Raw genomic sequence first — 16,558 nt, forward strand, 5'->3', positions numbered from 1 at the left:
AGCATCATATTCGACCATATTCCGAAATTCTTAATGAAAGAAATCAAAAATGTAAACAATTAAAGATGGATACTTTTTTCCGAAAAATGTAAGAAATTCGAAACTAAAATTTTTAAATAAAAACATTTTACTTTATTTTATGATAAAATACATTTTAAAAATTAAAAATTTATATGTATTTTGTATTATATTGTATTAATAAACAAAATTATTAGCTTATTTTTCACTTATGTAGAACCTAACCCTATACCTCACTGTAAATATGGGTTCATTTTACGCCGATTCGATTTGCGTCGGCTATTGTAGGAACGGAACTGCGGCGTAAACCGAGGGCTACCTGTATTATTATTTTATTTTTCTTAATATTTTTTTTTTTACTCGTATATCTCAATTGTAACATGTATCTTTTATTCCAAATTAGATTTCCAAATGGCTTCATCCAGTAAGAAACTTAAGGAATCTGAACTGTCAACCTACTTAGATGAGTTGTCAGACTCAGACTTACTTAGTGAGTCTGACAGCGATAGTCTAAGTTCAGAAGAAGCTGAAGAACCTTCAACCTCCGCTAGACCCTCCTCTCCTCAGGTTTCTCCTGATTCTGATGATGAGTTGGAAGATGAGGTGTACCTTAAAGTTCTGCCACCAGAACAATCTCTCTCTGCTCCTTTCACTTTCCTAGAACAATCTGGCCCCAAGCACATGCCTCCTTCTGATTCTCACCCTATAGAATATTTTAACCTTTTTTTCACTGTTTCTTTACTTTCTCTTATGGCAACAGAAACAAACAGGTATGCCAAGCAAGTCATAAATAGCATGGGGAAAGTGCCCAGATATCTGAAAAAGTGGAAACCAGTTACGATTAAAGAAATAAAGGGGTTTTTGGCTTTTCTTTTTGCAATGGGACTTGATAAAAAATCTACTATCGCGGATTACTGGTCCACTCTTCCTCCCTATAACAACCCATGGTATGGGGAATTGTTTAGTAGGCACCGCTTTTGTCACTTGCTACGATTCTTCCATCTCGTAGATAAAAGTAAGTTGCCTGGCCCAGGGGAATTAGGTTACGATCCTTGTGCACGCTATCAACCTTTGGAGGATCATGCAAATAAGGTGTTCCGACAACATTATACTCCTCACCAAGAAATATGTGTCGATGAATCATTGGTAGGTACCAAGATTCATAGCAAAATCCTTCAGTATCAGCCCAACAAAAAACATCATAAATGGGGAATCAAACTTTGGATGCTGTGTGACTCTGTTTCTCACTATTGCCTGGGATTTTTCACGTACAAAGGGGCCAAATTCCAGGCGGAGAAGCACAGAAACTCAAAGTTTGGTTTGGGATATACTGTTGTGAGGCGGCTATTGAAACTTGGAAACTATGACCACAAGGGGTACCATGTTTTCGTTGACAACTATTTTATGTCGACACCCCTTATTCGCAGCCTATATTCCCGTAGTACTTACTGCACTGGGACAGTGCGAAAAAGCAAAAAAAAAATGTTGCCACATTTCAAAAACAAATTTGCTGTAGGCCAGATCATGTATTTCAGGTCTGGTCCTATATTGGCATGTGGCTTCCGGGAACGAAAATCACAACCAAAACCTGTTTTTCTTTTATCCAGCCACGCAAGGGCACACAACAATGAAATTGTTAGGCGCGGGGTGGCTAAATTTAAGCCACAAGTAGTTTTATCTTATAACAAATTTATGGGGGGAGTTGATACACATGATATGATGTTATATACGTATTTGGATGAAAGGAGGACCAAGAAATATTGGAAGAAAGTAGCTTTCAACATCATAGCCAGGATGATGTTGAATGCCTACTTACTTTACAAAGAAAATTCCAGAAGCCGGGCCAAAATTATGACACACAAACGTTTCTACCAGGAGATAATTGGAAGCCTGGGGAGAGAATGGAGGGAGGAGGCAAGGGAAGCTAAAAACCCCACAGATCCCCAAGGTCCCACAGATCCGCGAGGACCAATAGGACTTCGAAAATTACCTGGCAGATCACAATACCGTTGTGTCGTGTGCAGCACTCCAAACAACAGAAAAACATCAACAAGAGTCTGCACACGATGTGGGAAAGGCGTTCATGCTGATTGTCTTGTAAAACATCATTGCTAGCATGAAAGGTATGTGAAATATAATTAATACAATTCTGTTATAGTTTTATATGCATGTTTCTTGTGAAGTGTACAAAACTATATTTTCTCTTACAGATTTGGTCACCTTACAGATCTGCTTTCTCCATCTTGTACATATTTTTATTTATTTATTGTTTTGTTATTTATTTACATTATTAACAAATAATAATTATAATAAATTTTTTCTATTTGCTGTTCATTGCTATCTGTAATGTTCCAAATTTTTATTCAATTTTGTTGATTTATCTACAAAATATGAAAGAAAATAATAATAATAATATCAAATCATGTTTAAGTTTTTTAAGTTCAAACAAACAAAAGTTTTTTTAAAGGAAACAAAGTACATATATCTAAGGGTATGTTCATAAAGTCAAACAAGTTAAACGCGTTAGTAATGAATTGTTCTAAAAGTAGTAGTCTCACTTGGTGCGCATGCTCTACAGTAATGAGGTTTCAAACGAAACTCTAATGAACTTTACAAAGGAAAGAGTGAGTTCACTTCATTAAGAAAATGGCGGCCGATTATATCGATGTTTCTAAATCTACTCGCGTGTTTAAACTGTGAATTAAAAGGTGAAATGATAGAAATAACTGTCCACCCAAAGCAATCTAAGTAAAATTTTTCAGATAAGGCTACACTAGCAACATTCATATCTTTGATTTTAGAAACAGCCATTTAGTTATAAATGAATCATTCGAAAAGTCTAACAAAATAAGAATAACGATGATGATATTCTCATTTAACTCATTCGACTTTACAAATGTACCATACCTAAGTAATACATATAGCAAATTAATTGGATGTTTTATACTATTATTTTTTTGGTCTAAAATATAACATATGTAAATTTTTTTAAACTTTGATGATATTTTAAATTAAACAATTGTGAACATAGCCTGATTTTTAAGTGAGATATTGCGGTTTAAAATGCCTAAAATTAGCATAACAAACAAAATATTCTGGCAGATATACAGATCTTGTAATCAATCTGGTAGGCTAAAAGAGGTTCCATTTAGAGCTTTGTTCCTAATTTTCTCAATTAAGAAATTTATTTGACATTACCTGTCAATAATTTATTTGGAATTCCTCGGAAAAAAGCATGTAAACAATTGGAAAATGGATTATTTTATTTCAAATTCAATTTTAGTAAGCATATATGAGACAGGATGTAATTATTTTGGATAAGTGATGGAAGACTCAGACATTGCGTCAACATGTTTGTAGACAACTTATTGGTGATTAAATGTGAAAGGCAATGAATATCGTGCAGACAAATGTGTTTATATAAACGTGAATTTGAATTTGGTATAAATAAATAGTTGAGTAAATAAGATAACTTATTAATAAAATAAGAATTTAAAATTATACACTTATCATTTTTAGGTGTAAATATACATATAAGCAAATGATCAGTATAATACTAAACATGTTTAAACTATTCTAAAATTTAAACAACATAATTGTCAAATTTTCTATATATTTTTGAAAATATGATGTACAGTATAAATTTGTATGTATAAATGTCTTACAAACAAAAAAATAAAACAGTATGTTCCAAGAATAAGATATGTCAAACAAAAAATAATGGTAAAAATACAGTTCCTAAGACCATATGTAAATCTATGTACAGTACATGTATATATAGAAATGTAATTGATTGCTGTGCATACATTTATAATGCAAATACAATACAGACAATTTAGATTGATTATATTTAAATTAATATTTAACATTTTTTAAACAATGACAAGTCTCTATCATAAGATGCATATGTACAGTCTGTAACAAAAGTATAAACACCTGTTTTTTTTAATTAATTTTTAATTTATTACTTAATAAAGGTTTTATAAAATGATTTATATATTAAATTATTTATACAAAGTTGTATCATAAGTAAAGTAATTACATCATTTATACAAATTTTTAGATTTTGACTAACAAATTTATAAACTCAGTATTAATAAATAACAATTAAAAATTGTTTTAATACTTTTGAAACCTCACCTTTTGATGAAAATTTTTGTAATGGTTTGTTAACAACAAATATTCAATCCATATTCACCATCAGACAAAATATTTTTATTATTTGATTCAGTACATTTATTAAAATGTATTAGAAACAATTGGTTAAACCAGCATGACAGCAGGAAAACATTTGTTTTCCCAACAATAAAAAATTCTGTTTTATTTGATGATGATAATTCATTTCCTGACATATGTTTTGCTAATTTGCAGTGCCTAAAAGCAATACATTTTCAAGAAGAAAGTAGTACTGTTAAATTAGCTCCAAAATTATCTCAGAAGGTGCTTTATCCATCGTAATATAAAAGAAAAATTGATTTTAAAATTATATAATTAATATTTACTGTTTCTTATCTTAAAAACTGTCTTTTCTTCTAAAGAATTTTAATATTATGTACAAATTTTTGTTAATTTTATTATTGTTTATTCAGATTAGACTACAGAATTTTTAAGAATGGTCTATGAATTCAACTCTTTCCCCATTTTGATGTTGAATGTCACAAGTTCTATTATCTATAAATCTAAGTACAGGTAACCCCCATATAACACGGCACTTCTATAGCACGGATTCACTCTGACACAGTTCGAGAATTGGGTAAAACCCTCGTACAACAGGAAATGTAATAAATTTTTACATACTTAAGTAATAATAGTTCACGAAAATTATTATTTTTGTGAACTATTAGTACATAAGTATGTAAATTTTCTCTTCTCGCCTTCTGTCGATACACGTGGTCCTTCTCGAAACTTGTTTCAATGTTGCCAGATCGCGACGCTTCTGCTTCTGATGTTGCCGAATGTTTTTCCCTTATTCCATACTTGCTTTATTCTTCATAAGTGCTTAGCACCATATAAGGAAATTTATAAAGACCTTTTAACTAGAAGCAAGCAATCTAAAATTACATACATTTTGCAAAAGGTAAAGCATGGATCTGAAGATAATGCAGAAAAATGCTCAGAGGATAAGGATAACTTGCCAAAAAGAAAACGCTCTCGGTTAATTAATAGTGTTTTTAGTGATGACGAAGAAAACATTGTTTAATTTATATTAATATGTATCACTTAAAAAATTTTAATGAAGATATTTATCTTAATTATGAAAATATAATAGCATGTTTTTTAATTTTTGGAACCTAACCGTCCTTTTCGTATTAGTTCTTTGTTTCGCATAACACGGCAATTTTTTTGGACGTAACTATCGTGTTATACGGGGGTTACCTGTATATTTAATCGCCTAAATAATGATTTTAAGCATATTACAAAAAGCAGCACCAATTTTTTTTCCCTAGCTGCTGAATTTTTTAGTAAATTTTTTTTTTAAAAATTGAAACAGCATGCATATCAAATAGATTTTTCCAATAGTTATATAGAGATCTCTGAACACGTACACTTTAATTAATACATTCTAGACCCGGTGAAAAGGAATTTACATCAGCTGGTTTGGGCCATAATCACACAAGCAGCAGACCCAAAATTTAAAACTGCACCTGAAAAGCTCAATGAGGTGCAAACCCATGCCTTACCAACAAGCAGGCCAAATGGAGTTTTCAAGGTTTTCATTATTTTCCTAATTGTAGTTGTTGTAGTTAATGTAACAGAAATTTGAATTTGTTGCAGACATACTGATCATATATAACTGTAATCAATTTAATACCTACAAAAAGACCATTAATTTAGTACCTACAAAAAGACCATCAATTTTTATGAATATTTTTTTTTATTTTTAATCAATTTAAATTAATATATTGTTAGTAAAATTTGTAAATTATTCAAATCTTCGGTGATGTCACTATTATTCAGTTCGGTCTTCTTAAATCTTCTATAATGCTAATAAAATATGAAGCATTTAGAATGGAGTATGCAACAGAGTTACATGATTAAATCCCATAAAAAACTGGCAAAACCAGGTTGACAAAGTAACAAACAAAGTAAATAGATATATAATAATAGTACTAATAAAAATTAATAAATAGAAATAAATAAAAGTATTCCAATAGTATTTTCATGGGATTTCACGTATTTTCGGCCATCAATAACTTCATAATGGAATAGTTTTCATAATACTATACGAGGTCTGTTCAAAAAGTATCGGACCTTTGGTCGACAAAAATACATTTATTGATTTTGAGGTACAAAAACCCTAATCCTCTTCAAAGTAGTCTCCTTGGTAGTGTATACACTTCTCCCAGTGTTCCTGCCATTGCTGGAAATACTGCTGGAATGCATCTTTTGGAATGGCCATCGGCCAGTCCATCACATTCTGCACGATGTCTTCTCTCGACTAAAATCGGGTTCCTTTTAGCGGCATTTTCAGCTTGTGGAAATAGCCAAAAATCACACAGAGCCAAGTGGGGAGAGTACGGAGCATGATGAACCACAGGAGTGTTGTGTTTGGTGACGAAAGCCCCCAATCAGATGCGCAGAATGGGCGGATGCGTTATCATGATGGAGCTGCCAAGTTTTGATCGACCACAGATCCGGTCGTTTGCGTCGCACAGCATCGGAAAGACGACGAAGGACCTCCTGGTAGTACTCCTTTGCGATGGTTTGGCCTCGTGGTGCGTACTCACGACATTCGAAAAAACTGTCAACATGACCTTGATATTGCTGATCCTCGAGGCCAAAAAAAGCGTGGCAGGTCTGCCGCGCTTTTTTGGCCTCGAGGATCAGCAATCTTGCGAATGGTTTACGCTCGGGTATCGTCAGGGTTTTTGCCAAAATTTGATGTAATATCGCTGCTCACGTTGTTCAGTCATTTTCCAACTTAGTGGAATTCGGCGAGAGCTCGCTACATGTCCTCACTCATAGGCCGACTGCCAACGACTGACGCTTCCTGCAGGCGGGAAAAAATTCAGGGCTGTGTATGACTGTCCCCTCCACAACTCCACCGAAAGTGGCCTCCCGCGCATCATTGGTTTACGCGGAAAAAATAAAAGTCCGATACTTTTTGAACAGACCTCGTATTTGTCTGATAGTCCTCATAGTCTGCAATACGTCATATCACATGATAACTATTTGACTAATAATATGCCAAAATTTAAAATATCCAGCAACGAATAGCTTAACTTTCATTAGCATTGGAGGTATTAAGGATCAAAGATGGCAGTTTAACATTACACGTGTCACTGAAGGAGTAGAATGTTAAGGTTTTTGTGGTAGTTTATACTTTCCTTGGTGTTGCAGAAATTAAATACCGGTATGAAAAGTGTGGTGCAGATCGGGCAAAGGCTTTAGGAGTTAACCGCTTGGTCATCACGCCATCTGGTCCTTAAGTGCCAGATTAACAACCTCCTACTATAAATTGAAATTCACTCCGCTCGTCTGGGTTCCAGGGTTGAATCCAGACAAGGCCGGAATAATCCAAAAAGTCAGGCTCTGTCCCTCACCACCGGCTACCCCGTTGTGGACCAGTTCAAACCCAAAATGAGCTTGCTAAAAAAACTCTGTTGGTGCCTACATGGCAGAGAATTTAAAAAAAAAAAACGGAGCAAACTCTATGAACTTTGTTATTTGTGTTGCAGAGGAACTTGGTGAAGTAATTGTTCCTTATTAAATCAATGTCCATATTCAGAGGAAAACAACTTAAGTTCAGGCCATAATTCAAATTTCTAATGTGGGCCTTCTCCTTTCCCAACCTCCCCCATATTCAAGGAATGGAAGGCTTGGTTGAGCGGTTAAGGTGGCAGTGTAACGCTTTAAAGGACCCGGGATCGAGAAATTCCAGGAATATTTCGGGGTGTGGTCCGTCTGGATAGGTCACTCACCACCCAATTGTGGGCCTGATCCGACCCACGATGGGTTTGGTAAAAAGACCTTTTTAATGCTCACAGAACCCAAACGAATTAGCCCTGTAAAATATTCGAAATTAAGACATACAGTATATGTATACTAAAATGTAGTGTTGCAACGAATAGTATATTCGGCCAAACTATTCGGCTTGATTAACGCACGTACGAAAATTGGCGCGCAAACCGCATTATGGCAAGGACCCCGCTCTCTATTGGCCCGCTGTCACTACTCTACGCCAATCGCGTTAATTCTTGACAGTNAATATATTTGATCATACCTAATCACTCTTCTCCATAATACCACTCGTGACTCCGCTGTATCTCCTTACCCACTTGACCTTTAATCACGAAAATTTAACGGCATTAATGTCACTTATACACAGGCTGCCAAGCCAACTTTCGTTTCTTAACCGTTACCCTATCCTGATACATTAATATTAAATAAAATTAACACCAACACGCATGATTACCTACACAGCCTCGAATATTTTTGACTATTTTGGGTTAATGACATCTCAAAACGTGGAGATTTGAAAAAACTCGAAGGGTCAATTATGACAGAACTCCAATATTTGCTCTTTCATGATTAAATTTTTCGCAGAAAGCAAATTACCATTTAATTTTCTATGAAACTCATCATTATCCCGAAGCTTTTTGCTATTTTGTAATAAATAATATAAAAGCTATTTTTAAGTAAAATCTCATAACAGCCGGGAAAGTTACGCAACTCGTTGCTGAAATTTTTTGCGCTAGAATCCTATTTAATTCTTCTATTAACCTACGGATCAGAATTTTGAAAATCCAAGGAATTCGTTAATTTTCTATGAATTTTTAAATTCATAGAAAATTAACGAATTCCTTTTTCAATTAATTATATGAATTTAAATAAAGCTATTTGATCTTTAACCTCGATTTTAGTTGAATTATTCTAAAAAACCGAAGGGGATACAAAATATATTTGATCATACCTAATCACTCTTCTCCATAATTGCTGTATGGCAGGATATTTCTTCTTGGACGCTTTGGTAACAGTCATTATGCTACCATATGATGTAGGTTTTGTGTACGAATCACACGATTCAGTGCTATGCAAACAATTAAAACAGAATTTTTTCGAAATTTCACAATTTGAAGGTAATTCCTCTAAATTCTTTGATGAAACGTGTATTAAAACAGGATTTTCCCAGTCGAAGCAATTGCATTCAACGTCTGATAAATTAATACTTATTTCTGATGGACTGCAAGAACGATCGTCTGAATCTTCATCATCATTGATTTCTGTAAGGTTTCTTTTTCTTATCCTACTTGAGTTGCCATTCTCATCCGCATGGACCTCTGCTTTCACAGTAACCTTCATCTTTATTTTTCAAACTTTTTTAGATATATCAACGAAGAGAATTAGCGTTTTTTTTTTTTAATCAATAAATGTCACTAATGATGTAAACAATATTTGGTTCTATAAAGTAACTGTTCTGAGATTAAGAATATATTTTGAAACTTTAGTATTTTCGAATGTAAAGATTACAAATTCATTCATAATTTAATATGAATCATAGATTAAAGGATCTTTAAGGGATGAGTCACGTTAAATTATTCCAGATTCTTTAATTTATGTATACAGTAATTCAATTCTATTCTTTATATATAATATGAATATTCATTATTTTATGTATTTTTTTTCAAACTCTTTCTGGCCTAGCCCACCAGTAGCTGAGTAGATAAAACCACTGAACACTAATAGTTTGCGACTCGTAAAAGGACTGGCAATATGGAGTTTTCCGAGTTTTCTTCACGTCAGTAACAACTAAATAGGAGCTAGTTTCTCTTAGGAAGTCCTCCCACGTGTCACGTTTCCGTAAACAAATAAATCAACCTTTCCGACCTGTTGACACTAAGAGGATGTTATTTCCTTATTTGTATTTCCGTCCATATCCATGAAATTTTCGACAATTTCCCTACTACTACCAAAGCGCTAGTGAGTGGGGGGGCTTTGTCGGAAATTTCAGACAGTTTTTCCCCATCAAACGTTATCGTTCCAGAATGCCATTGCTTACTTCTTTAAAAATATGAAAACTTCTTACTTGTTTTAAATAATATATATAAATTTTTAACATGTAATACACGCTGAACATAACCATTTAAGGCACAAAAACAATAAATATAACACCAATATTTGGCATGATGTTAACTTTTAATTACTTCACAATCAAAACGGAAATTCTCTCAAATACAGACGAAATTATGAAGCGATTATTCATTAAGATCAGCATTTTTTGTAAACGCTTATTCTTGATAAATAAGTAAATTTATAACAAATATTAATCGTATATTTTCTTTAAAATAAATTAAATAGCAGTTCATACAATAATAATTATTATTTATATTTTATTATTTTCGTCACTTTCCTCCCTTTCTAGTAGGACTTTCTTTAATCCCATCGTGAGTTCTGCCAGTGCCATAATGGAGCGGCAGCGTAGTAAAGGACACGGGGTTCAATATTCATCAGTTTTAGTTCTATATAANCTTCTTTTTCCAAATTTGGGTCTATAATCCTTTGAGTCACAACTCCAGCTTTATTTAGTAATCCTTCCTCATTCACACATCTCCAAGTATTTGAAAATATCAATATTTCCTTTCCACTAAAAAATAAAATATAAACAAATATTTATGGCTTTGTGAAACTTCTTTTTTGACTTTATGCCATTGAAATAAATAAATAATAAAAATTTGTCGGTTTTGTTTACACGTTTATTGGGCCGCATTCGAACTTGCCTTGGGCCGCATTTGTGCCGCATGCGGCCCACGGGCCGCGGATTGGACATCCCTGATTTAGACTATAACAGCACATTCCCGTGACTTCATTGAGCAATATTGAGTTTAATTTCATTAGTGAAGGAGTATAAAGAAAAATTTGATTCTTCACATTATACTCAGAAGCAAGTACATACTACATTTTGGGCTGCAATTTTCAAAAATTGTAGACTATAAATTCCAACCTCATCTGTTCTCTGTATGTTATTTCTTAGGAAAATTGTCATTATCTACTTATACTTTATTCAACTATGTACAAAAGAAAATCTAAATCATTAAATTAATCTATGTAGCATAGATTAATTTTGTAATTGTTAAATTTGTTATTATTTTATTTAATAAGATATGTGTGTTTTGTTTTCTCTTCAATTAACAAATTGCATAATTACTATATAAAAATAAGCAATTACCATTAAACCAGCAATTAATTGTTGTTTAAACAAACGTTTTCTTCCATAAATGACAATTAATTGCTGATTTAATGGTAATTGTTTATTTTTATTTAATTATATACCAGTAGTATNCGCGGCCGTCAATGCCAAACAATTGTTGTCATAGACTTCGGAAAGCTAAATGCTTGTAATGAAAGTCACTTAGCGTGCACGGGCGAAAGCCTGGGGCGGTTCGAGCTACCAAGCTGTCTCAAATCTATGAAATCATAACTGTGACTTATACCGACGTCCTATCTCTCTCTTTTCTCCGTTATCACCAGGCTATAAGTCACGTAATTGTAAAATGGAAAATCTACGTCGGAAAAGTGACGAATCGAAGTATCGTGAGCGCGTATTATGATGTATGCGTAGGCCTACGTGAACTAGAACGATAGAGGATAGAGAAAGGGAAGTGCAAAGACGAGCGCTTAAAAAGAAGGATAGGCAGGGACAGACCCTCAGATGTGCGACGATTCTCGAACGAATATGTGTGTACGTGTGCTGATCTTTGTAATTATAAATTGTGAATACGTGTGACTAATATTATTTTCTTTTTTATTTTGTGCATGGTATAAGTTATAAATAAATATAAACAAACAACACTAACTCGATAACATTAAATCTAAATACCAAAACGATTAATTTACTGTGTTTTTGTTATTTATTACTCCTGTTTTTAGGTATTCGGTATTCGGCCGAATAGTGATTAAATATTCGGTATTCGGCCGAATAGCAAAAAATACGCCGAATACCGAATAGTAACCGAATATTCGTTACATCACTACTAAAATGTTTTAATTATTTATGCTCCAATATTTAATATACGTAAACCTCGATATACGTGTTTTCGATCAATGCTAGTGTCGGATAATATGGCCAGAAACAGATACCATTGCTTTTATGTGCTCCCTGAAATTTTGTATAATGAGGCAGATTACAATTATGATAATGATAGTTTTTAAAAAAGCCGAAAATATTTTTTCCAGATTGGGTTTGTGTGTCTGAGGGTGAGGGGGTGTGCCTTAAAGAAGTTTGATAAAGGATTGGATTGGAATAAGGAAAAGCAACATGGGGCGATCTGCGTCCTTAAAGGATTTTCTGTGAAAGTGGTCCTTACTTAGTTATTAGACATGTAAAGAGGTTAATCACCATGCTGCCAGCCCGTTAATTAGGCGTATTCAGTTTTATCAACTAGGCACTGGTAGGCTAATATTTGGTAAAAGAACTTGGACAGGTGTTTACTAGTTTGGAAACTGCTAGCCAATTGCTATTCATTTTACTTAAGTACCCGAATACTTATTAGTGACTTTTAACTTTGACTTTTGTTTGCGATTATGGACATTAATTAGCACTGAAATTAATACTGATATTAATTATTTAATAAAAATTAAAATTCAAAAATAAATTACGTAATGGAAGAATCGTCGCAGAAGATTAGAAGCAAACAGCGCATTCGAATTGTCAGTAAGAATTCGAAAATATCTTCATTCGGCTAGCAACGAAAGCAATAGAAGAATTCATCATGAGCGAAGGATCGGAAAAAAAGAAAAAACGAGAGCTTAGTGATAAAGAGCCCGTTGATCTTCCCAACATCAGGAAGATTGAGAGGGGAGTCTGTATTTGTATCAAACCAATAAAGGGTCAGAAGAAAAAAGATCGCCGAAGGAAGAAAAGTCGAAAGAAATCGAAAGGCTCCCGCAGTTGCAAGCCTAAGAGGAAACGGGTATCGAAGAGGAAGAAATCCGTGAGGAAAAAAAGGAAGATTTGTTAAATCCGGTAGTTAAATAGTAATTCGTTGCCACGAGAAAGGCCCCTATTGCTGATTTCTTGCAAATCAGCGACCCAACGGCTCTTTTCAGAGCCATTTTTTCTTGGCAAAGAGTGGTTTAATCGCATCGTTTAGAACATAATTTAATATACGTAAAACGGAAAAAATTTTTAAATTAATTTAAAATAAATTTAAAATTTCTAATGAAAAGTTTTCGAAATATTATTTTAAAATGTTCGATTTTTTTTTGGTTCTGTTTACTTTTTATATAATTTTTGATAAAAAGATTTAAAAACCAGGAATGTTCTTCGTATTAATTTAATGTTAAATATTTGTAATTTCTAATGTTTTCCGTTGCCGAAATATTAGCTTATCAATATGAAATGATTCTATCTCCATCATTATCCTTCCATTAATTAAAAATGGCAAATACGATTTGAAATCAACATTCTATAACGAACTTCATAAAAAAGTTCTAGTTTTATTTTAAATTTGAAATATAAAATACTTTTTAAAAAGTAAATTACTTAAAATTATTTTTAAAACGTAAAGTTTTTAAGGTTCTTTTTGTGAGATGCTTACAAGGTACAAAAAAAGTGTATAGTGTTTTTTTTCTGTGCAGGAATGCACAGTATAATGTATATTTAGTATTTTCTTATATGATAAAATATGATTGTATCGTTTTTCAGCGATAAAGAATATTATTATTTATAAAATACAATAATTTTTATGTTTATTTCTTAATTTCTTCTCAATATTTCATCTGGCAAATTTTTACACTGTTTGGATACAAATTTCATTATTTTAATTTTTAAGTTTTATTGTTACGTATTCATTTATTATTTAGAAATTTCTTATAATTTTCATCCAGTCGCTAACCGCCTTATAATTGCTAAAATATCTTTATTTAAAGACACGCAAACGTTTTCAGGTGCGGCCATTTTGAAATACTGATGTTCCAAAACAGAACGTCATAAAGATGGAACGTTCGAATTTTTATATTGAAAAGTATATTTGTACTTATATGCAATGGATAAGTGTAATATCTACTTCCAAAAAAATGAAAATGAAATGAAATAAACAACATGAATAAGTTAGATATGCTGTAGACCATATGAGTTTTCTATGTACGAGTAGTAACCTCTTTCCACGATATATCAATACTTCCACGCTCTTTAATATTATTAAAGAAACTGAAGGTCTACAATAGTAGCCTACAACCTACAATAAATATTGGAAATAACTTAAAGTATTGTAAATAATACCTCTCTCGCTGAAAACTTTCTCAATTAAAGACAAAGCTTAATTAAATTGTAGTGAGTTTCTGCCCGAAGTTTTCTTCATCAGAACCAAATTTCTTTGTTATTTATTGGTAAAGTTCCCTCTTTTTTATTTATTTATTTTAACTTAAGGCCAGAGTATTTCACTTATTCTGTACTTTTGTGCAATTTCATTAAGCAAATTGCATGTTTGTGGATATTCCAATACAAACTTTGTATAACGTGAATTCAATATGATGGTGGTAATCAAAGTAGTTATATGTTTTTGTATTTTGTTTATATATATATATATCGTGCAATGCCATAACGTTGTAAATGCCATTTTTTTCTAAATACGTTTTATTGCAGAATTGAATTCTAAATGCAATGTTTTCTGCCACAAAAGAATATTGTGGCGATATTGGCAGTGTAAGTGATTGTATTTTGAAGATGAATTTACATGAAAATATAACGTTTAAAGTGCCAAAGTGCAAGTCAAGTGATTTTTGGGGTGTAAAACATTGCGGCTTATATTTACAACATTTTGATATTCCAGAGAATTTGTAACCCAGTAAGTTGTTTACCATTTTATTGTAAAATTGAAATGAATTCATTCACTAGAAAAAATGTTTTTTACCTCTCCTCAAAAGTCTCTTTTTTGGTATACAACTGTAAGACATTGCCTGCTTCATATATATTTTTGCTCTTTGTTTTGTAACTCCACACCTTGTAGTGATAAATAAAATAAATAAACATACACGTAGTAAATTTTCATCATTAAAGTCTTAAATTGTCAATAAAATCCAGCAACGAGTTTCGCGACATTCCCGGTAAAAGAATTTAAAATGTTGTGTAGCGCCATCTGTTATGATATTTTATTAAAAAATATTTTTATATAATTAATTATTATAAAATGGAAAAAAAAATTAATTTTGAGGACAGAAATAAATTACTTATGTATTTAACTAAATGGTAATAACGAGTAAAATCTTCATTAGGTCCGACCTTACCACTCGTGACTCCGCTGTATCTCCTTACCCACTTGACCTTTAATCACGAAAATTTAACGGCATTAATGTCACTTATACACAGGCTGCCAAGCCAACTTTCGTTTCTTAACCGTTACCCTATCCTGATACATTAATATTAAATAAAATTAACACCAACACGCATGATTACCTACACAGCCTCGAATATTTTTGACTATTTTGGGTTAATGACATCTCAAAACGTGGAGATTTGAAAAAACTCGAAGGGTCAAATATGACAGAACTCCAATATTTGCTCTTTCATGATTAAATTTTTCGCAGAAAGCAAATTACCATTTAATTTTCTATGAAACTCATCATTATCCCGAAGCTTTTTGCTATTTTGTAATAAATAATATAAAAGCTATTTTTAAGTAAAATCTCATAACAGCCGGGAAAGTTACGCAACTCGTTGCTGGAAATTTTTTGCGCTAGAATCCTATTTAATTCTTCTATTAACCTACGGATCAGAATTTTGAAAATCCAAGGAATTCGTTAATTTTCTATGAATTTTTAAATTCATAGAAAATTAACGAATTCCTTTTTCAATTAATTATATGAATTTAAATAAAGCTATTTGATCTTTAACCTCGATTTTAGTTGAATTATTCTAAAAAACCGAAGGGGATACAAAATATATTTGATCATACCTAATCACTCTTCTCCATAATTGCTGTATGGCAGGATATTTCTTCTTGGACGCTTTGGTAACAGTCATTATGCTACCATATGATGTAGGTTTTGTGTACGAATCACACGATTCAGTGCTATGCAAACAATTAAAACAGAATTTTTTCGAAATTTCACAATTTGAAGGTAATTCCTCTAAATTCTTTGATGAAACGTGTATTAAAACAGGATTTTCCCAGTCGAAGCAATTGCATTCAACGTCTGATAAATTAATACTTATTTCTGATGGACTGCAAGAACGATCGTCTGAATCTTCATCATCATTGATTTCTGTAAGGTTTCTTTTTCTTATCCTACTTGAGTTGCCATTCTCATCCGCATGGACCTCTGCTTTCACAGTAACCTTCATCTTTATTTTTCAAACTTTTTTAGATATATCAACGAAGAGAATTAGCGTTTTTTTTTTTTAATCAATAAATGTCACTAATGATGTAAACAATATTTGGTTCTATAAAGTAACTGTTCTGAGATTAAGAATATATTTTGAAACTTTAGTATTTTCGAATGTAAAGATTACAAATTCATTCATAATTTAATATGAATCATAGATTAAAGGATCTTTAAGGGATGAGTCACGTTAAATTATTCCAGATTCTTTAATTTATGT

General features: G+C 32.3%; 3 protein-coding genes across 3 annotated transcripts; 1 reads left to right on the forward strand and 2 right to left on the reverse strand.

Annotated features, from left to right (window-relative positions):
- The first annotated feature begins 81 nt into the window (after positions 1-81).
- Positions 82-2,328, forward strand: LOC111635616 (piggyBac transposable element-derived protein 4-like). Its single transcript, XM_023380627.1, has 3 exons — positions 82-88; positions 422-2,141; positions 2,229-2,328. Exon 2 carries the CDS (start codon positions 430-432, stop codon positions 2,131-2,133), a length of 1,704 nt encoding a protein of 567 aa, XP_023236395.1. The 5' UTR covers positions 82-88; positions 422-429; the 3' UTR covers positions 2,134-2,141; positions 2,229-2,328.
- A 3,622-nt stretch (positions 2,329-5,950) lies between these two features.
- LOC111635612 lies at positions 5,951-9,336 on the reverse strand. The gene is made up of 2 exons (XM_023380622.1): positions 8,933-9,336; positions 5,951-6,003 (listed from the first exon to the last, which is right to left on the reverse strand). Exons 1-2 carry the CDS (start codon positions 9,319-9,321, stop codon positions 5,973-5,975), a joined length of 420 nt encoding a protein of 139 aa, XP_023236390.1. The 5' UTR covers positions 9,322-9,336; the 3' UTR covers positions 5,951-5,972.
- A 5,418-nt stretch (positions 9,337-14,754) lies between these two features.
- Positions 14,755-16,315, reverse strand: LOC111635610. Its single transcript, XM_023380621.1, has 2 exons — positions 15,912-16,315; positions 14,755-14,959 (listed from the first exon to the last, which is right to left on the reverse strand). Exons 1-2 carry the CDS (start codon positions 16,298-16,300, stop codon positions 14,851-14,853), a joined length of 498 nt encoding a protein of 165 aa, XP_023236389.1. The 5' UTR covers positions 16,301-16,315; the 3' UTR covers positions 14,755-14,850.
- Positions 16,316-16,558: the final 243 nt, after the last annotated feature.

This window comes from Centruroides sculpturatus, unplaced genomic scaffold, assembly GCF_000671375.1.
Source record: "Centruroides sculpturatus isolate CEXI.00-Female unplaced genomic scaffold, Cexi_2.0 scaffold727, whole genome shotgun sequence".
In the NCBI taxonomy this organism is placed as follows: Eukaryota; Metazoa; Arthropoda; class Arachnida; order Scorpiones; family Buthidae; genus Centruroides; species Centruroides sculpturatus.